Source organism: Coregonus clupeaformis, chromosome 12 (genome assembly GCF_020615455.1).
Source record: "Coregonus clupeaformis isolate EN_2021a chromosome 12, ASM2061545v1, whole genome shotgun sequence".
NCBI lineage: Eukaryota > Metazoa > Chordata > Actinopteri > Salmoniformes > Salmonidae > Coregonus > Coregonus clupeaformis.
The window spans coordinates 50,060,809-50,082,994 of record NC_059203.1 but is presented as its reverse complement, the minus strand read 5'-3'; the positions used below and the strand labels follow the sequence as shown (position 1 = coordinate 50,082,994).

The window sequence follows — 22,186 nt, the reverse complement described above, 5'->3', positions numbered from 1 at the left end:
GTTAGCACTGGGCTGGAAAACCCCCCAACAAATTCAAGTTTTATTTTCCATTAGTAAGTTTTGAATAAATACATATGCCACACATAATACATTAAATACATATGCCACATACATTAAATACATATTTATCTGTGTAAACTTTCATAATATACAATACATACATTACAACAAGTCAGACCATGTGGGTCTTTTCAGGCTTAGGGTTGAAGACCAGTACTGTAGCTCGCTCCAAAGATGTGACCTCATTGCTCTGTGGTTAACCTGACCTTTTTTAGTGTTTACACCCAACCTGCCCAGGTCCTGTGGTTATAGCCAGGCGGTGGATGGATGGATGGCTGTCCAGCTGGGTGTTTGGGCTGTGGAAATGCTCCACGCAGCCAGGAGGAGATTCCAATCCCTTGATTTAGACCACCTAGCCAGGACTGCTGGACCACATTAAAAGTGTCTGATGGACGCTGTGTGGTGTGCGTTTCCAGAAAGCATTGGTCAGTGTCAGTATTGTGTATATTTGTATTTAGTCATGGGTGAAATAAGCTAAATATGGGAGAAATGAACGCGCTACTTTAGCTACGGAGGTTACGCGAAACCTTTCAAGGGTGATGAACAAATTTCCTAAAGGCTTCGTAGCTAACAAGGACCTTAACTATTCTCTCCATGTTATTTCTCTCCATGATGCAAACGGACTGAGGCTTTTGGGAAAGCCAGCCCGTGGAAAGAAATGTTATCCACAGGGACATTTTATTTTAGATATGGCTTGTTCATCCTTCTTGAAATTGACATTATTGGGAAAAACAGAACTGAATTTGTTCTGAAGTAATATAGATAAATTACAGAGAAGGCATGAGCCAAATGCTGACCAAAGGACCTCAAAATGGTGCCGTATGTTTCTATTCATCCACCTTCTCATGGAGCAGACTTTTATACAGTTTTAAAAACCTCTAAGTGTAGCCACTTCTTTTGACATTACACAGTAGTGTCTCCTAGGAGTCTGCCTGTTGTTCATTGGTCTCTGTGACAGCCACCACCCAGACAATAACGCCAAACAACATGCAGTGCATGTACTGAGGTGTTTAATAAATAACAATATCAACAACAAAACAACAACAACAACTGATAAACAAATAGTTGGTTTATATACTTGCAGTCCTCATAATCAATAATTTACTCTGTGCAGAGGGCTAGGTGAGGGCTGTGGTGGGGCAGAGTCTCAGAGCACTCCAGTGGGTTGGTGGTGGGTGGTTGGGACTGCAGTACTGGAGTGACCACATGATAGTACCAAGTGGTCCTGTCATCAGTACTGCAGTGACCACATGACCAGTGAGAGCACGGTCACTGTCGCCAGGACTTTCGGCTAAGCACACAGACACATGCCACATTGATGCGGATCAGTCTCCAGGCCACCAGGTTTTTGAAGGAAGTCAGCGCCCGCACAAAGGTGTGCGAGTTGGTGCAGTAGGAGTTCCAGTGTCGCCCATCGATGCCCAGGCAGCCAGTGCTGCCCCCCCGTGCGCCACGGCACATGGTCTCAAAAAAGTACTGCTTCTTCTTCACGTTGTTAATGTTGACGTCCGGGAGCACCTCCACTTCGTTGTCAGATATATCCGTGGCCTTGGTCTTGTTGCCTACCCAGACGCTGACGCTCTCACACACAGAGTACACCCCCCGGTGCTTCGGCTGGCCAACCCTGCGCCTTCCCCTGCTGGCCCCGGACCACTGGCGTCCCATGGGCTCTGTGTGGGGCGGCTGGGCGCTGAAGAGAACGCGGGGCGAATGGTAGCGTCGCTTGGTGAACAGTTTGGGATCCACGGTGGGGGCAGAGTTAGGGGTCCTTTTGGGGGCAGGTCCTTGCCGCTGAGCGGAGACCGGGGGGCAGAAGTCCCCTCCCATGGTGGCCACTGCCTGGGCACTGACCATGAGGAGCAGGACCAGCATGGATGACCTCATGGACACACACACCTGGCAGGATCGAACACATACAGACACCAACATTAGGGATCAAACACATACAGACACCAACATTAGGGATCAAACACACACAGACACCAACATTAGGGATCAAACACACACAAACACCAACATTAGGGATCAAACACACACAGACACCAACATTAGGGATCAAATCCTGTTTAAGAATTGTAGATACTGACTTTGGATTCCGCTTCTTCCATCATACAGGCAGGTGGTTTCAAAATAGGTGAGGAACTTTGTCCTATTCATCCATAGAGAAAGGTAGCTTGAGGATTATAATGTGTGACACTATTGTCACAGTGTGGGGTCAGTGTGATGGCAGTACCATGCAGGGATTGAGAGATACAACAACAGCTGTGTGGTTGTCGACACTATGTTTTACACAATACATACTGTGCAGCTAGAAAAACATATTTACTCTTGTGGTGGCATTGAAAGCATCATTACAGTATGTTGTACTCTAACTACACCAGGAGTTTGTATAGTGACCTGACCAGGGAAAATTCTCTAAACAGGTGACCCTTTTTGAGATCGTGACCCACACAGAGATCTTAACTGATTTTAACATTTCACTTCTCTCATGTAAAGCTTTATGAAAAGAAAGTTATTCAAATTTGAATTGGATTCAAGATTTAAAAACAAATATTGTTCAGCTCACCTGTGCAGTGTTTCCCCGTGAAGTGTGGCCCCTGGCTCCTAGAGCACGTGTTCAGAGCAGACTGCCTTCCAGGCTTCTGCCATCAGGACTGTCTGTCTGGCTCTCTGTGGCCCCCAGCTCGGTCCTGGCACCTGCCTATGGGGAGAGAGAAAGACACAAATAACCCGATGAAGGCATGCAACCAAAGCAAATGGCTTGAACAATAACAGATTATTTCTAAAGCTAACTTCAATGGTCCTGCCAAAAGTAGCTGAATATTTTTTATCTTCAGCTTGCTCTTTCAGTGTTCATGCACCTTGGTTGGAAAGTGGGGTAGCCACAGTATTATTTCCCTCTGCGCTATGGTGAGTCAGGCACAGGGTTTGTAAAGCAGCCCATCAAGCCACTCTAAACACACTGACATGGGAGAGGGATGCCCAGTGTGATATACTCACATCGTTACATACCGGTACACACATGTGATGCACAGGACCTGTGGGATTCATTGTACAGTGTGGAACCCACTGGTTTGAACAAAACAGTGCTCAATAAATATATTTCATCAAACCACAGTGAGACATATTAACACATATTCCTCACATGCAGCTGAGGTGATATACTGTCTGTATTAGTGTTACCATGTGTGGTTTCCCATGTGAAAACTAAAAACTAGATTAGGGTCTTAGAGTATTAAACTCAATGACTTTGGCACAGCCATCCGTGAACAGAACACTAAACCCTCGCTCAGTATTGCTCCCCCAGGAATCTCCAATACATTCCAGTGTAATCCCTCTACACCCTCTCGTAGAGGCAGCATTGTAAGGACAGTGGATAGCCATGTGGGCAGAGAGAAAGAGTTAGCTCCTCACCACACAGCTCTTCTCCAACAACACCTCGTTACTGTCACAGTCTGACTGCTACTATAAATCAACCAGACAGAACACACAGTATCATCCACAAAATCATCCACAGAATCATCCCCACAGAATCATTGAGAACACACCACGCCAGACAGTCTTTCTCCTGAAGCTAGACAAATGTATGTATGGATGAAGAGGCAAAGAACTTAGCAGAGCTGCTCGTAATATACACTCAGAGAATATCTACAGAATACAGTTTTGAGCTGTACATTCATCAGCATAGTCACAGTCAGCGGGCCTAGAAGAAGAATGGAGAACGAAAGCATGTAGGTTGTCAGCCAATTGCCTTGAACCTTGCCAGATTTCTCTCCTACACTCTTAGAAAAACAGGTGCTATCTAGAACCTAAAAGGGTTATTCGGCTGTCCCCATAAGAGAACCCTTTGAAGAACCCTTTTTGGTTCCAGGTAGAACCCTTTCCACAGAGGGTTCTACATGGAAGCCAAAAGGGTTCTAGCTGGAACCAAAAAGGGTTATCCTATGGGGACAGCCGAAGAACCCTTTTGGAACCCTTTTTTCTAAGTGTACTGTACTGTACTGTATATAATGGCCATGTTTTTCTTTCTGTCAGGGAAAGACACATTTTCCAAACTAATATGGAAATCTAAATGAAAGAACCTGATACATTCTGCTTGTTTTCAGTTACATAAGGGATGTAGCTCAGTTGGTAGAGCATGGCGTTTGCAACGCCAGGGTTGTGGGTTTGTTTCCCACGGGGGGTATGAAAAATAAAAAATAATGTATGCACTCACTAACTGTAAGTCGCCCTGGATAAGAGCGTCTGCTAAATGACTAAAATGTAAATGTATTAACCTTACAAGAATCTTTGAGACCAATTACTTTGTACCATGACCAGAATATTATTTAAGACTCTGTGGAAGGCACTATGATTTTTAACGAGTTTACATTGAATATACATGTATGCAATGACAAAAAAAATTGCGCCGTCACTGTGCAGAGGAATTACACCCAGTAATCGATATGGTCTGTTAGTTCAGAATAGCGCGGCCCACCCACAACCACTGATCTACAACTCATTAGCTCTAATGGAGTCAGTTCATTTAATGAATTCTGTCTGGCATGACTGACAACCAGACCCCGGCGACACAGACAATCCACCGTATGCAATAAACAGACAATCCCCCCAGAAAACGTTGGCTTCATTTATACGGTAAAAGTCACACAGTGCCTCTGGTAACCTGAGCCTGTCTGCCCGGACCCATTCAGAGCCGTCCGGCGTAGAGGGAGCTGTGGCACCGGTGACTTTATCTGAGGGCCACCTCTGGGCTTTGAATGACATGCTGCTCATTGCGTTGCCGTGGGCATTCTTGCGAAACTGCTCAGAGCAGGAATGAAGCATAGCATTGTGCTGGCCTAGAGCCTGATATAGCAGGGATCTGGGGGGGACAAGCACAAAGAACAGGAGAGAGATCTGGATACTGGGAATAGTTTGGTCTTTATTCTGTCTAATAACTGTAGCTACCGTAGCTAGTTTAATGCTGTGTGAGACTTTTTTTATCCGCCTTTATTCAAAGTGACTCACAGAGAGATGCTGCAATGCTTCATGAAGGTTTAGCAGATGCTAGACAAAATGTTTTATCCTAATCAATGAATCAATCTATGTGACAATGGTTTCAACACAAAATGCCTGGGGAGTTATAGTTAATTTCTAATTTCTCCCCTCCTGATATTCCCTTTGAGGAAACTACACTGAACTAGGGCTGGCACATTACCATATAACCGTGTAACCAATGGTAATGGATGAAGACTGTCATGAAAATAAAATAACCGTCATAACAAAACAAAAAATGGTGGAACGAACAGCTGACTTAAGACGGGACGGCCGGGCATTCGTGCGGTTGAGTCCGCAAAGTGATAACACTTTATTGCTCCTTGCTGAAACAAGCAAGGTGTTGTAGCAAACGTTCTACATTCCATGCTAATGTAGAATGTTCACTCAAATTATGTTAAAGGTAGACTCAGCGAAATGACATTGCCAGAAGCAGCACCGGAGAAATTGAGATGAGGGAGATGCAAGACTTCGCTCTCACACAGTCACACACAGTATCTGTGCATGTGCACAGGTTCACTTCACACTGTTATAGCGTGGTAGCCAGGGCACCTAAACAGCTGAGAAGTTAACAGCTGAGTTGAGCCTTGCGCTTCAATGCTCTTAGTTGTTGCGAATATTTACCCACTATGCTGTTTACTTTCTGCATCTAAATCATATCACATATCATTTCAAGGAGTGGGACACTAATCCGGACGCTTATAAGAAATCCCGCTATACCCTCAGATGAACCATCAAACAGGCAAAGCGTCAATACAGGACTAAGATTGAATCCTACTACACCGGCTCTGACGCTCGTCAGATGTGGCAGGGCTTGCAAACTATTATGGACTACAAAGGGAAACCCAGCCGCGAGCTGCCCAGTGACGGGAGTCTACCAGATGAGCTAAATGCCTTTTATGCTCGCTTCAAGGCAAGCAACACTGAAGCATGCATGAGAGCACCAGCTGTTCTGGACAACTGTGTGATCACACTCTCCGTAGCCGATGTGGCAAGTGTCTTCACTGACATTTTCAACCTTTCCCTGACCGAGTCTCTAATACTTACATGTTTCAAGCAGACCACCATAGTCCCTGTGCCCAAGAAAGAGAAGGTAACCTGCCTAGACCCACTCCAATTCGCATACCGCCCCAACAGATCCACAGATGACGCAGTCTCAATCGCACTCCACACTGCCCTTTCCCACATGGACAAAAGGAACACCTATGTGAGAATGCTGTTCATAGTCTACAGCTCAGCGTTCAACACCATAGTGCCCACAAAGCTCATCACTAAGCTAAGGACCCTGGAACTAAAACCTCCCTCTGCAATTGGATCCCGGACTTCCTGACGGGCCAGCCCCAGGTGGTAAGAGTAGGCAACAACACATCTGCCACGCTGATCCTCAACACTGTGGCCCCTCAGGGGTGTGTGCTTAGTCCCCTCCTGTACTCCCTGTTCAACCACGACTGCGTGGCCAAGGACGACTCCAACACCATCATTAAGTTTGCTGACAACACAACGATGGTAGGCCTGATCACCGACAACGATGAGACAGCCTATACGGAGGAGGTCAGAGACCTGGCAGTTTGGTGCCAGGACAACAACCTCTCCCTCAACGTGAGCAAGACAAAGGAGGTGATTGTGGATAACAGGAAAAGGAGGGCCAAACATGCCCCGATTCACATCGATGGGGCTGTAGTGGAGCGGGTCGAGAGTTTCAAGTTCCTTGGTGTCCACATTACCAACACACTATCATGGTCCAAACACACCAAGACAGTCATGAGGATGGCACGACAACACCTTTCCCCCTCAGGAGACTGAAAAGATTTGTCATGGGTCCCCAGATCCTCAAAAAATAATACAGCTGCACCATCGAGGGCATCCTGACCGGTTGCATCACCGCCTGGTATGGCAACTGCTCGGCATCCAACCATAATGCATTATAGAGGGTTGTGCGTACGGCCCAGTACATCACTGGGGCCAAGCTTCCTGTCATCCAGGACCTATATACTAGGCGGTGTCAGAGGAAGGCCCAAAAAATTGTCAAAGACTCCAGTCACCCAAGTCATAGACTGTTTTCTCTGCTACTGCACGACAAGCGGTACCGGAGCGCCAAGTCTAGGTCCAAAAGGTTCCTTAACAGCTTCTACCCCCAAGCCAAAAGACTGCTGAACAATTAATCAAATGGCCACCCGGACTATTTACATTGACACCCCCCCCCCTCCCTTTGTTTTTACACTGCTGCTACTGGCTGTTTATTATCTATGCATATTCACCTTACCCCTACCTACATGTACAAATTACCTTGACTAACCTGTACCCCCGCACATTGACTCGGTACCGGTACCCCCTGTATATAGCCTCAGTATTGTTATTTTATTGTGGTACTTTTTATTTTACTTTATTTTGTTTAGTAAATATTTTCTTAACTCTATTTCTTGAACCTCATTGTTGGTTAAGGGCTTGTAAGTAAGCATTTCACGGTAAGGTCTACACCTGTTGTATTTGGCGCATGTGACAAATACAATTTGATTTGATTTGATTCGATCATTGACTTGAACGAGGACGCCCGTTCTATTCGTTCTATTTCTATGGCAGCACATGCAGTTAGGAGCGGAAGAGAGGACAAAATGTGTGTCTTAACCTAGGCTATTCAAGAGGTTGTTACGGTAGACACGGTCATTTGGCTGACCAACCACCGTCATCCAAAATTCCATGACTGTCACAGCCCTAAACTGAACCTCCCATTTGAAAGATGTGTGTTTCAGTGTCAACAAAGCCAATGTCAGAGGAAACACAACACTTACACCCACCCACCCACACACACACACACACACACACACACACGTTATGTTCTTCAATAACCGTGGCACGCACACACACACACACACACACACACACACACACACACACACACACACACACACACAAAACACCAGGTGACACTGGTGTAGGAGGGGAGATTATGAATTGGTGTGAGAGATTGATCACTGTACCTTATCATCAGTCTTCACTACTGTGTCAAAGGTTCCATTGGTCAATGCCACTTTATACTAAAAACTGTGTCATGAGTAGGGCCAGAGTTTTTCTCACCACATGACCTGACCAGGAATGAATCTGGGTCTTAGTTATAGACTACAACTAGGGTTGTAACTAGACAAAATGTCTGTCCCTAGTTGAGATATTAAACTGTCTACCCATAGGCATATCAGACATCTGCAGCTGGTGAATAGGACTGACCCTGTTAGACCAGGTCAAAAGCTTTCACACTGCTGTCCTCCAGGACTGGAGTTTCCCACCCCTGGTGTAGACTGTAGCCAATCAATGACATTATCAGTGCCAGTGCTGCAGCCCTCTAAGTTGAGAAGTTTTCCACTCATGCTCTGAATGGATACACTTTACCACACTCGTTATTTAGCTAATTAAATCTGAATGCTCAGTTAAGCGTCTGCTCTGCAGATGGTTTGGCGGGATGACACTGTGGTTTGTTAAAACCAGAGAGACATCTGCATGTCTTAAGATAAGCTTCCAGGCTTGGCTTTACGCAGACAGGGACTTAGTCATCTGTGTGATTGTCATTACATCATTAAAATACGTTTGGGAACATACTACTACTTGTCGCTGATTATAAAATGTGAGGAGTAATGAGTCATTCTAATTGGCACAACCAAACCCTAAACTAAAGCTGTTTGAAATTGTTAGCGTGACGAATCGAGACCCCTCCCTGTGTCTTTCTCAATGTGTGTAAAAGAACATCTATTTCACCCCTATGACCAAATGTGATTCAATTTTCTCCAATGGGAAGCCAAACCCTGGACGAGAATGCAGGAGAACTGACTGCATAAGGCAGGAGAACAAAATGCAGTCCTGGGGAGAATCTCAATGGGATTTTATTGATACCTCGCGTAATTTCTTCTGGAAAAGTGGAAACAAATTCGCTTGTATGAAATGAGACACTCCTTCTTCTCTAGCACGTCATCAGGCAAATTACATTTACAGAGGTGCAATCCTAAAACACATGTGTAACAGAGGAGGCTGGTGGGAGGAGCTATAGGAGGGCGGGCTCATTGTAACGGCTGGAGTGGAATCAAGGGAATGGAGTCAAACATGTTGTTACCATGTGTTTGATGTGTTTGGTACCATTCCACTGATTCCATTCCATCCATTTAAAAATGCCCGTCCTCCTATAGCTCCTCCCACCAGCCTCCACTAACGTGTAAAGTGGTAAAAATAAATGCAGCTAGTTGTGCTAGTATAGATAAAAGGATAAGAAGCGTATGGTTCTTAAATGTGTGAATTTAATCATCCGAGAAAACAACAGCTTCAAAGGGGATGTGGCAGATTTTAAAACTCTTCCGCAATGGGATACACCTGAGCATTCTGCATGACAAAGTGGGATTGACATGCATTTAGTTGTGATTTTTGTCATTGATTTACACAAAATACTTCAAATTGTCAAAGTGAAAATAAAATTAGTACAGTTGTAAAATATTCAACCCTTTTGTTTAGGCATGCCTAAATTAATTTTCGAGTAAAATGTGGCTAAACAAATCACATAATTTGTTACAGGGACTCACTCTGTGTGAAATAATAGGGGTTGACATGATTTTTTAATGACTACCCCTTCCTCTGTCCCCCATACATTCAACATCTGTAAGGTCCCTCAGTCAAGTACACAGATTCAACTACAAAGACCAGGTAGCTTTTCGAAAGCCTCATTAAGAAGGACAGTGATTGGTAGATGGGTAACAATAACAAATCAGACATTGAATATCTCTTTAAGCATGGTCAAGTTAATAATTATGCTGTGGATGATGTATTCAACCACCCAGACACAACAAAGATACAGTCGTCCTTCTGAACTGAGCTGCAGGGCAGGAAGAAACTGCTCAGGGATGTCACCATGAGGCCATTGGAGGGTGGCTATTTGAAGAATCTCAAATATAAAATATATTTTGATTTGTTTAACACTTTTTTGGGTCCTACATGATTCCATATGTGTTATTTCATAATTTTGATGTCTTCACTATTATTCTACAATGTAGAAAATAAAGAAAAACCCTTGAATGAGTAGGTGTGTCCAATCTTTTGACTGGTACTGTATATATACATTTTTTGTTTGTCATTTAGCAGACGCTCTTATCCAGAGCGACTTACAGGAGCAATTAGGGTTAAGTGCCTTGCTCAAGGGCACATCGACAGATTGTTCACCTAGTCGGCTCGGGGATTAGAACCAGCGACCTTTCGGTTACTGGCACAACGCTCCTAACCACTAAGCTATCCCACTTTGACATTACAGAGTATTTTTTGTAGCTCAATGACAAAAAAAATCACAACTAAATTCATTTCAATCCCACTTTCTAACACAACAAAATGTGAAACAATCCAAGGGGGTGAGTACTTATTATACCCACTGTAGGTGTTAGATCATCATTTGACTTTGTTGGTCCTGGGTCATCTTGTGCACTGTGTTAATCCCAACCATAGACAATACATCTATGATCCCAACATCAGCAGCTTTTTGACATCAGCTTTGATTTGATGATTGTAAAATAGAGGAATGCTAAAAAAAAGCATTAGCAAAAGAAAACAAACAACACTGTATATAAATCATGTCATTCATTTCAGAAAATCCATTTAAGCGGGATATGATGAGGATGAATTTCAAGCAAGAACGGTATGTTATCAGACAGTAGAAGGCTTCACCTTCAAAGAGTTGATGCAAAACACCTTAGGTCAACTGAAGCCCTGATTTGAAAGTTGTATTTATACCCGCTCCAGCTTGTCCAGGAGTTGGGAATTATTGAGCGTGAACATTCTAAGAAGTATAATAGCATGCAATTAATTGAAGCATATCGTTTCCCATTTTCTTGACAACAGTCTTGTTTTATCTAGTTGGGGTGAAAGGCTGTATTACTGTTATCGCATGATAACTTTGTGGGAAATCATCTTAAATATGACAATTCCAGAGAGTGAAAATGGCAGGCTGTTTTGATTCAGTGCAGATGTGTGAGAGTGGAGGAAGGAGGCTGGTGTCTAGGCCTGCTGAAAGCCAAAGAGGACATGTGATAATCAACTGCAGGGCGGCTCTGCGTTCCAGCACACTGGCTCTGGCTGTTGTGTTGTGGAAGTGGGATGTAGTCCAGTGCATCTGCTGATCTCACAGATTGAGCCATCACTTACTATTCCATTCAGAATACCAAGAACCCAAAATATACAAATGGGATTGTAAAGGGGTTGTGTCTACCTGAAGATAATGTCCAGAGCGTGTGTTTAGAAATTCCTGCAAAGAGCGTGTTTAGAAATGTCTGCAAAGAGCATGAAGAAATGTCTCAGACAGTGAAACAGGCCTGCATTCTGCTGTTGTGATTTCTGCAATAAAATAAAAGTTTGATGAAACATCGAGAATCCGGTAGACTCCCCCCATAAAAGAGGCATCAGAATAAACACTTTTATCTTTCCTTCCTTAAATGTTTCAGTGTTGAAAACATAATTCACCAAGACAGAAAAAAGTTCACGCAGGAGAGTACCATAAACTTGTATGGAGCTGGAGTTGAACTAGGACAGTTTCATTAGTCACTGATGGCTGTGTTTGGTCTCTGAGCCTGGAGGGAACACAGAGGACCCTTGTCTCTGTACACACTGTGACTTTATACACATTAGCCTCACTTGAACACATCTGTCAAAAAGAAGACAGGCTTTTCTGTAAACTACAACCAGCACAAAAATAATACTGAGCAAAACGCATGAAAGGCTTTGTTTTTCCGCTGTAAATTATATATTAAAATCTGCAACTAGATGGTAAAGATTCAAAGATCAGTCTTGATTTCTCCATTCAATATCATGTCTTCCTGCCCGATCCCGATCCCGATCCCTGGGTAGGAGAGGTATCGGTAAGCAGCATTGTAGCAACTGTCTAACACATTGTTCTGCTCACCTAAACAAAGAGCAACACATATTTTGCCAACCTGAATTGGTCAATGTGCTCCAGTAATGGAAAGCGTCTTAGCAGGAATAACATTGATCTCATATCATTCCAGTGAAGTGATGTCCATGAAGTAGGCCTAGAAAAGGAACATAGGGATAGGATCAAATTGTGTTCCTGGGTCAACATTACAGTTCACAGACACAAAGGACCAATTTAGCTATTATAGGACAGATTATCACAAGGCCTTAAACATTATACGTGACCAATGTATCAAGACTTAGGAGATGATTTTACCTTGATCGTAGTCTGTCCCAATGCATCCACACCTGGCCACTGAAATAACATCTCCTTGGATGTAGCTAGAGAATAAATGTGGGTCAATGCGAAATCTTTTGATACAGACCTCACATCTGGCATACCCTACAAAACATTGAAGAGAATGCATTTGAGTGCATCTCATAGCCAATAATGTATTGTACAGTGTTTAGCTTTGACCAATGGCAGCCAGGAGGCCACTTGTGGCTCATTCAAGTCCAGCTAGCTCACAATGTTTTGCTGTGAAATTATGGTGTCTCTGTCTGTTTACATCTTTGTTTCATCGGTTTGTGTGTCTCTGTGGCTTTACTTGGCAGTCAATCGGCGGGTTCAAAGCCTCCGCCTCAGATTGCATGTTGCTTTATGACTGCTAGCCATGTCAGGATGAAAGCATTATGTCTGTTATGGTCTTTCGCTCCCAGAGTTGCAGAACGTGTTAAATGGCACTGCTCTATTTCAAAGGTAAGCCAAGAGCGCCCACCAAAACAATGCATGAGCTTCAGTACCTTCATGCTGTGTCCAAGTGGCCCTCTCACGTTTCCGGTTCTTGGGTAGAGATCACTTTAGTGAGGGCCAATGAAGTGAGCGATCGTGGCCCTGTTGTAACTTTGCAAAGGGCAGATCATCTGAGCAGATGTTCAGATTTACATTATGTCCCTTGGCACTGTATACAACTGTCTGCGGTTCCTCTAAATATTGAAATTAGATCCCAAGTTTAGATGGCATACATCAATCTAGTCGCGCAGAATATCAGAGATGATTGCCCCTCTGCAAGTAAAATAAACTTGACTTAACGCTTGTGATATACAACATTTTCTCTGGTGTGTGCTATTTCATATGCATTGACCCTCCTTCACTAGTCTGGGCTCAGGGTTCTTAAGCGGGACCTCTCCACGTAACGGCGTAAGAGGCTGTGTAGTGTATCCATCCATCTGACTAGTATAGGAAAAGCTGCCAACAGACTAGAAGGAACATCTTACCCTCTAGAAGAAAAAAGAATACAGCCTCCAACTGTCAGTGACATTGACTGAATTCTGTCTTGCCTACTACATACTAAAACTGCTTACTGTGTACTAATCATACCACAGTCTATTTAGAATGTACTGTTTAGTAAAAATGTATGTAGTATTGTATGTAGTAAGCAACAAATATCAACATACTAGACTCACCCATACTGAGAATGTGTCATCTAATGCGCAATTGTTTCTCGCCATTCGTTCATTTGGTAAGGCACAACCCTTATCTGATTATCAGCTGGTTATCAGCTGTTGTCAAACACACGTGCGTCTGAAAAGAGGATTCTCTTTCTCAATAGCATGTAGCGAATTCATACTAGATGAAAAGTCGAAATTAGCATGACATCCTGGCATTTAAAGCATACTCAGTTTCAAAGTTGGGGAGTAGTGAACTACATGTAGTTCAACTCGTAATTTAACTACATTGAACAAAAATATAAACGCAACATGTAAAGTGTTGGTCCCATGTTTCATGAGCTAAAAGAAAAGATCCCAGAAATTTTCCATATGCACAAAAACCTTATTTCTTTCCATTTTTTGGCACAAATTTGTTTACATCCCTGTTAGTGAGTATTTCTCATTTGCCAAGATCATCCATCCACCTGACATGTGTGGCATATCAAGAAGCTGATTAAACAGCATGATCATTACACAGGTTCACCTTGTGCTGGAGACAATAAAAGGCCACTCTAAAATGTGCTGTTTTGTTACACAACAAAATGCCACAGATTTCTCAAGTTTTGAGGGAGCATGCAATTGGCATGCTGACTGCAGAAATGTCCACCAGAGCTGTTGCCAGAGAATGTAATATTAATTTCTCTACCATAAGCTGCCTCCAGCGTTGTTTTAGAGAATTTGGCAGTACGTCCAACCGGCCTCACAACCGACATATGGCGTCGTGAGGGCGAGCGGTTTGCTGATGTCAACGTTGTGAACAGAGTGCCCCATGGTGGTGTTGGGGTTATGGTATGGGCAGGCATAAGCTACGGACAATGAACACAATCGCATTTTATCAATGGCAATTTGAATGCACAGAGATACCGTGACGAGATCCTGGAGGCCCATTGTCGTGCCATTCATCCGCCACCGTCACCTCATGTTTCAGCATGATAATGCACAGCCCCATGTCGCAAGGATCTGTAAACAATTCCTGGAAGCTGAAAATGTCCCAGTTCTTCCATGGTCTGCATACTCACCAGACATGTCACCCATTGAGCATGTTTGGGATGCTCTGGATCGACGTGTACGATAGGGTGTTCCAGTTCCCGCCAATATCCAGCAACTTCACACAGCCATTGAAGAGGAGTGGGACAACAGTCCACAGGCCACAATCAACAGCCTAATCAACTCTATGCGGAGGAGATGTGTGGCGCAGCATGAGGCAAATGGTGGTCACACCAGATACTGACTGGTTTTCTGATCTCACCCCTATTTTTATTTTATTTTATTTAACCTTATTTAACTAGGCAAGTCAGTTAAGAACAAATTATTATTACTTATGTCATTGTGACATAGTCAGTTTGGAGTTAATGTGCAACCAGTGATGGTTCAACACTTCATTGCCTTCCCACCTACCTCTTGTTGATCATTATTAAATTAACTATTCCATCAAGTGTCTCTTATCGCCTAGAGCGAATGTAGAAGTTAGGTGCACAGTCTGAGTTTCAAATAATTCTGCACTACCTTAAGAGGCCAAATTGTTTAGAGTAATATTATCCAATTAGGACTTCATTGGTTCACTTCCATTTGAAGTGGAAAACTGGATCTTGTTTATCCCCCGGCTGACCTTCATTTAGCCTCTTAACTTGTCCAAGGTTATTGTACTGTTTTTTCCATGAGGATTGCATGTTAAAGATGGATTCTGCATTAGGGGAAAAAGGGCCACTGTCCGCCCCAGCACCTTGGTTACTGTTTTCATTTTGTGGACAAAATGGAGGTGAGGTGCATTGAGCAGTGTGGTAAAACAATTAGCAGCACATATTCTGCTGTTCTATCATGCGTGCAATGATGTCCGAGGGAAAAAAAACAGTGTTTGTTGTTTGCTGTAACTTCTTTGTTGTTATAATATCCCAAACGGATGTGGCAGTTTCACCATTAAGGATTCCAGCTTGAAAGGGTAGAGTTTTTAAACAAAAATGATAAATGTCAACAAAAATTGCATAATAGACCTACATGTATGCCTATAAATACATATACACTACCAGTCAAAAGTTTGGACACACATACTCATTCAAGGATTTTTCTTTATTTTTACTATTTTCTACATTGTAGAATAATAGTGAAGACATCAAAACTATGAAATAACACATATGGAATCATGTAGTAAACAAAAAAGTGTTAAACAAATCAAATGGCAAGATGCATCATTCACCCAAGTTTAGTCAAAATCGGGCCAGTGCTGTACGAACTAACTTACTAATGGACAGAGACAGATCCACAGTCCCCTCCCCGATTTCATTGTGGAGGACAAAAATATATTTTTTAAATCTGCATTAACATTACACTTTTTAAAAGTTATTCTCGTTTTAAGGAACTGTATTTTGGTCTTCAGTGGCTTCCTGTTTCACTGGGGTATAAAAATGAGGTAACACCAATGTAAAATCCCTTTGTCATCCATCACCATGGGAAAAGGCACAGAACTCGCAAATGAAAAGAGACAAATGTTTGTTGACCTTCATAACTCAGGTAATGAGTGCAAATAAATTACTTAAAAAACAAATATACCACTTACCACTATTAGGGCAACAATTAAGAATTTTAAAATCACTGGAACAGTGGTAAACTTGCCTGGTATTGGACGCAAGTGTATCTTGTCCCCATGCACAGTGAGGAAGATGGTTTGGGAGGCAAAGGCAAATCTAAGGGCCAACCTTGGCGAATTACTGAACTTGATCGCATCTCAAGGTCACAAAGTCTTCAAATCTACAATTAGACACCACCTCCATCTCAATAGGCTCTTTGGAAGGGTTGCCAGAAAAAAACATTTATTGAGAGCAACCAACAAATGTAAATGCCTGGAGTTTGCTAAATGGCATTTTTCATAATATGATTTAATCGGAACATTCTTGTTTGGCGGTAATGACATTAATTGAAACTAAAAGAAAGTTAAGCAAACGTGACATTTGCCATCTGTGTATTTATACAGCAACTCTACTCCGTACATCAATCTTATATTTACTTTTGATTGAAAACGGCTCATGCTCTGAAGCATATAACTTAAATGAGTAGGGAGATCTAATGTCTGAGAATCCAGGCCCACCCACCCACCCACCTGTGGAAGATTGTTTGGCAGATTAACCAGACCGCGGGGTCAAACAGCTAGGTGGGAGAAGTACCCTCCCTGAGTGCACTGCAACACCGCAGCAATGCAGCCCAGCTCATACCAGATGAGGAAAGACAAAAGAGGAGTGGAGATAGTGGGCCAGCAGTCAAATAGGGGTGCTTAGATTGGTCCTGTTTCACACATGTACAAATGTGTAGTGGGAAAATTGAAATTTGAATATCCCACTGCCCTTGAGACACCCCCACTGCGGTCACAACCAAGTGTCAGCCATTGTTGACAGCGACCCTGGAGCAATTAGGGTTAAGTGCCTTGCTCAAGGGCAGATCGACAGATGTTTCACCTAGTCAGCTCAGGGATTTAAACTAGCGACCTTTACAGTTACTGGCTGAACGCTCTAACCACTAGGCTACCGACCGCCCAGTAGGCCAGCTTCAGCTAAATAAATTGCTTACGTTTCAATTTGTAGATGACGTCTCCAAATACATCTCAGGCAAATCATAACAAATCATAACAGGCTAGACCATATCACGAAAATGAAATGGAACACATGTAAGTTCTAATGTGGTGTCATCTCATTGCAGATCTGTATCTTGATATATATATATATATATATATATATATATATATTTTTTACATTTTCACTTGCTGGTTCCATTCTGTTGATTTCCTAGGAATAATGATCACAGACTATTTTGTCACCAATGTGCATGATTGTATGTATTAGTTAAAGGTGTTTGTGTGTTTTAGAAAAATATGTTTGCATTAAAGAGTTCCAACTCAAGGACTTGTTGAAATCCTTACGATGTCATAAATCCAGACGTTAATTTAGTCTGGGTTAGAATAATTGAGGCTCAGTCCCAGGAAAGCATATTTATTTTTGTTGGGCTGCTCTAAGGCCACATATTTCTCCCCTGTGCCCTCTCCTGTCTGTTCTTCTACTAGTAATCATGGGATCAGCCAGAGGAAAGCTTGGGGGCTTTGGTTCACTCCATGAAACTCCTACAGCAAGCAGGGAAGGATTATCTGTCCCTAGGTACCTGTTTTCAAGCCCTTCACACTGTCAACTCTGAGAGACATACTGTATCAGGTGAGGCTAACCACTGTAAAACACCTTCCCTAAAACCAAACACCTCACGTAATACCTCAGGATAAGAGACTCAAAAAGGAGTGGCTGAATGGCGATTGTGCTGGAAAAGTATTGTATTTAAGCCACAAAAGAACTTGCTTGTGTGTGCAGGTAAGATTTGGAAGTAAGTCAGATTTGCACAGACCCCAAGAGCAGGATAATGCAGGAAGTTTAGGGAGTCTTTTCCATTATTAGCACTGATAATAGCACTGATACAGTGCTCATCTCTCATTCAGACGATGCATGGAATTTGTTATTGTTACATTGTCTGTGTTGACAGCCTCTGCTGAGAGAAGGGGTGATGATGAGTGTGATAAGAAGGAATGTATCTCTGCTCTGATGAACTGCATACAGTTCTTCTAGCTCTTGCAAAATTAAACATCTGTATGATGTGTGCTGTATAGTTGAGGCCCACCCATTACAAATATCCAGAAATGTATGCAGTTCCTGTGCGTATCCCAATGTTGGGATAGTTACTACTTTGTTATGATATTTAAATAATAATGTTATTAATTGTATATTAAAATATCTAATGTGCAAAAATATTGAAGGGCCATTTTAATTTGCAGTGTACAAACAACATGATGAACAGGAATTACATTTACTCTCACGCGACCCAGTCGTTCAGTCTTTTTGTTCTGTATCTATGGACGCGACTTCGGCTAACTTACAGTCACGTCAAAAAGTGCAGCCAGAACAACAGCAAAGTAGCCGCATTTGCATTTGTTCAAGCTGTTTTCTAGTGACATTTATTTGGATACATCCATAACAATGAGCCTGACATAGAAAATGTGCTCAATCGTCATGACACTGCTGTTCAGAGGAGCTAGCCAACAACACAGCTAACACAATCACTTCAAACTGAAGCTGGAAAGACTGCAAACTAGCTGCACTTTGTTTCGTTTTACCTTTTTTTCAATTTACATTTCTTTGTATATATCCGTAAAAATTATGCCAGCTGATTCATGATTTCGACTGGCTGAGAAACGCTGCCTGCCTGTCTGTCTCGTCCCGACTCCTGAAAAGTTTATTACTATAGGATAGCTGGAGATTGAATTTGAATATTGAAACAATGTTGTAAATGTCGGAGACAGACAGCAAGGTTTATACAAATCTCCACTGTTGAAAACTAAATGTTAGTCTAAAAGAAATGTGACATAATGTCTAGATGCTTTTTATAGTGGAGATCAAGTTTATAATTGCCTGGCTGGGCTGATGAGACAGTGGATTGCGTAATCAGATGGAACAGAGTAAATAGGCATTTTAACATCATAGATTTAGCCGGTGGAAACTTGTGGAATAGACACCAGCTGGAATGCGGTTTTAACCAACAAGCATTCAGGATTAGACCCACCTGTTGTATAAATCTCAATAACCCAGCATCAACAACCCAATTTAAAGAAAACAACAGGTTGTTTGTTACCCAACTGGCTGGGTCAAAATAACCCAAGGTGTGTTCTGTTAAATATTTACCCAAATTGGGTTGTTTTTAACCCCACATTTTTTAGAGTGCAGGAAATTTGAGCACTCTAGAGGTAAACATTTAATACAGCTGCTCTCTTGTTTCCGGCAGACCCTCAGACTTCCACAATAGGGGTCAATTCCATTTGTAGTTTGGCATCCTACATTCCCTCCTCTCACTCCAAAACGACTAACTCTGTGTTCTCTTGTTGGGGTGCCATTTGAGTGACAGCTCTTTGAAGGGGAGTGAACATGGGCCTTGTGGGGATACATCAGTGTATCTCAACAATTCCTTTGAGTGGAGATAACATGTGAAATGAATGTCTGAATAACAATATTCCAACATAAATGTTAAAGTCTATAAAATTCGAATTGCTAACCAAAGAAATGTAATTTAATGAGTCAATTTAATAGAAAGAAAACAAAGCAGAAAATGACTAGCTTTGGGGAGCAGTGCCTAGCAGTCCATAGAGAAGAGAGAGAGAGTAGTGGGTCTCTGAGTACTGCTGTAACCTGAGGAGCCTGAGGCTGGGTTTCGAGGCTGAGCTATGAGTGACAACAAAAGATGAGATGGTAGCTTCCCATTCAACCATGGGCTTTGACCTCTACCTCTACCACCTCTCTGCTGAGCCCTCAACCAGGCAGCCTGGTGAAGCCAGTATGGGGCTGAAACACCTAGGTGAGAATTTACTATAAGAACCAAGGACCTTACAAGTTATGTTCAGAGGCGATTTGTCTCTGGCAGCCAAAACAGCCAAATACTCCATCTAAACGTGAATGGATTCTCAATTGTGTTACGGTTCTAAAAGCATACAGCCCTCTACTTTCATATCACATCAAAATAACTGACTGTACACTGTTTTAACCAGATTTAGCACAGTTACAGCCGACAGTATTTTAAGTTACACTATGTTTGTGGCGTCCTTTCTTCCGTTACACACAGGTGTTCGGAGACGCAGATAGCTAATTAGCACAGGTAGTCGCCTCTGTCTTGTGTCTGTCTTCCGTAAACAAGCACTGTAACATGGAAATCTGGCCGTGTGGGAACCCTAACCCTATAAAGGTGTGTAGTAATTAAACCTTTTGTAAAAAAAAAAAAAAAGATTACTCGCTGATATAAAAGTTAAGTTCCATGTCCTTCCAAAACTATATCGCATGCGAGGTGTATTTGCGTTTAGAAAGAACTTCAGGGCTCCGTCAGAGAGTTGGACAGCTGTCCTCAGCCGGCAAACAGCTTCGTGAATAGACGGTATGAACATACCGTCTATGAAGGTGGCTATTTATAAAAATAAACAAAAAATGAACAGAATGTACCAGGATTGCCTTGGTATTATTATTTTATATTGTTTAAATGGTACCCTCACGCAGTCACTTCAGGGAGACCAGACCACTGACAGAGAAAGTTTTGGCACGCAAGCAAGTACAATAATAAAAATGATATAAATTGATATGGAATTAATTTAGAGCCTTTGGTACACAGAAGATGAAGGTATTTCACTAATTGCAAGAGCTTTATCTTATTATAATGAGTTGAACAGCATACTTGTCTGTTCTATAGCAATGTTTTTTTCTATGAAAAGCTCAGGTCATTTACTTTTCTACCTTTTCTTTTGACACAAGGTATGAGTAAGTATGTTTCCCAATGTGGCTTTACAAAACAGCAGCAGAGGGGCTGAACTTGTGTAAAGTCTCCTACCTGTTCACAAGTGGATGTCCCAACCAATACTGAGCTATATTCCAGTGTATGTGTTATTCCACAGGTTTATCTCCACAATTCAGCTCTCAAAAAGCCCAGTTCCTTCTCATTGAGTGAAGACAATCCACTCAGCCTCTTGCACTTGTTTGGAAATTGATCGTTCTGAAAAGTTATAGTCAGAAGAGTCCCAGTGCCAGTGCCTCCTTTCAGCTGGGGAGTGCTGCAGGTCCTAGTGCCTGGCCCTGTCACTATATCATTTTACATTACATTTACGTCATTTAGCAGACGCTCTTATCCAGAGCGACTTACAGTTAGTGAATACATTTTTTTTTTTATACTGGCCCCCCGTGGGAATCGAACCCACAACCCTGGCATTGCAAACGCCATGCTCTATCAACTGAGCTACATCCCTGCCGGCCATTCCCTCCCCTACCCTGGACGACGCCGGGCCAATTGTGCGCCGCCCATGAGTCTCCCGGTCGCGGCCGGCTGCGACAGAGCCTGGATTCGAACCAGGATCTCTAGTGGCACAGTTAGCACTGCGATGCAGTGCCTTAGACCACTGCGCCACTCAGGAGTCATATATCACTTTCATGATCAATGCTGTTGACAATCACTTGTAATCTGTAGTTTATAATAGCTCATTATGAAGCACACACTATTATGTGATGTCAAAACATTATCTTATTGGGGAAAAAAAGTAACAAGTCTCTTACAACACAGCATTCACTGAACAGAACTATACAATGCTTTGCAGACAATGTTAATATCAGTGTGTACAATGCTAATTTCCCTGTGTTACCTCCCTGTACATTCCTAGAGGTAAAAGAGGCTTGGATTGAAAAGTGACCAGTTGACAATAGTCATGTAATTGGGTTAAGATTTGATGAATTGCCATGACGCCCAGTCCCCTTTAGCGACCAGCAGCCTCGCTGGCTCTTTGTCTGAGTTTGCTTCAGCATAACCATGCACACTGCAGGTGTAAAAATAACCATAGAAGTTAATGGGGCAAAGAAACGGGGACAACAGCAATTACTGGCATTCCACACATGACTCCACTAGCCATCCACAAAGCCTATGCAGCAGAAGGCATATGTCCGTCCAAACCCACTGATAATATTAATAATAATACATTTTATTTGCAGGACACCTTTCAGGACACTCAAGGACACCTTACATTAAAAGTACATGAAATCAAGTGCAGGTTAAAATCACAGAGGAATAAAATCAATCAATAGTGCAATTTAAAATAAAATGATTAATGATTAATGATACGTATCATGGG

At 42.5% G+C, this 22,186-nt stretch overlaps 1 protein-coding gene across 1 annotated transcript; it reads right to left on the bottom strand.

The window, feature by feature from the left end:
• Window positions 1-1,074: 1,074 nt before the first annotated feature.
• On the bottom strand, window positions 1,075-21,043 carry LOC121578716 (nerve growth factor-like). Its single transcript, XM_041893101.1, has 3 exons — window positions 20,902-21,043; window positions 2,627-2,761; window positions 1,075-1,956 (listed from the first exon to the last, which is right to left on the bottom strand). The coding sequence occupies exon 3, from the start codon at window positions 1,942-1,944 to the stop codon at window positions 1,330-1,332; it is 615 nt and encodes a 204-aa protein (XP_041749035.1). The 5' UTR covers window positions 1,945-1,956; window positions 2,627-2,761; window positions 20,902-21,043; the 3' UTR covers window positions 1,075-1,329.
• Between the last annotated feature and the right edge of the window lie 1,143 nt (window positions 21,044-22,186).

What these genes read in the sequence shown, in the direction of transcription:
- LOC121578716 (XM_041893101.1), bottom strand. Translation starts at nt 1,944, where the DNA reads ATGAGGTCATCCATGCTGGTCCTGCTCCTCATGGTCAGTGCCCAGGCA.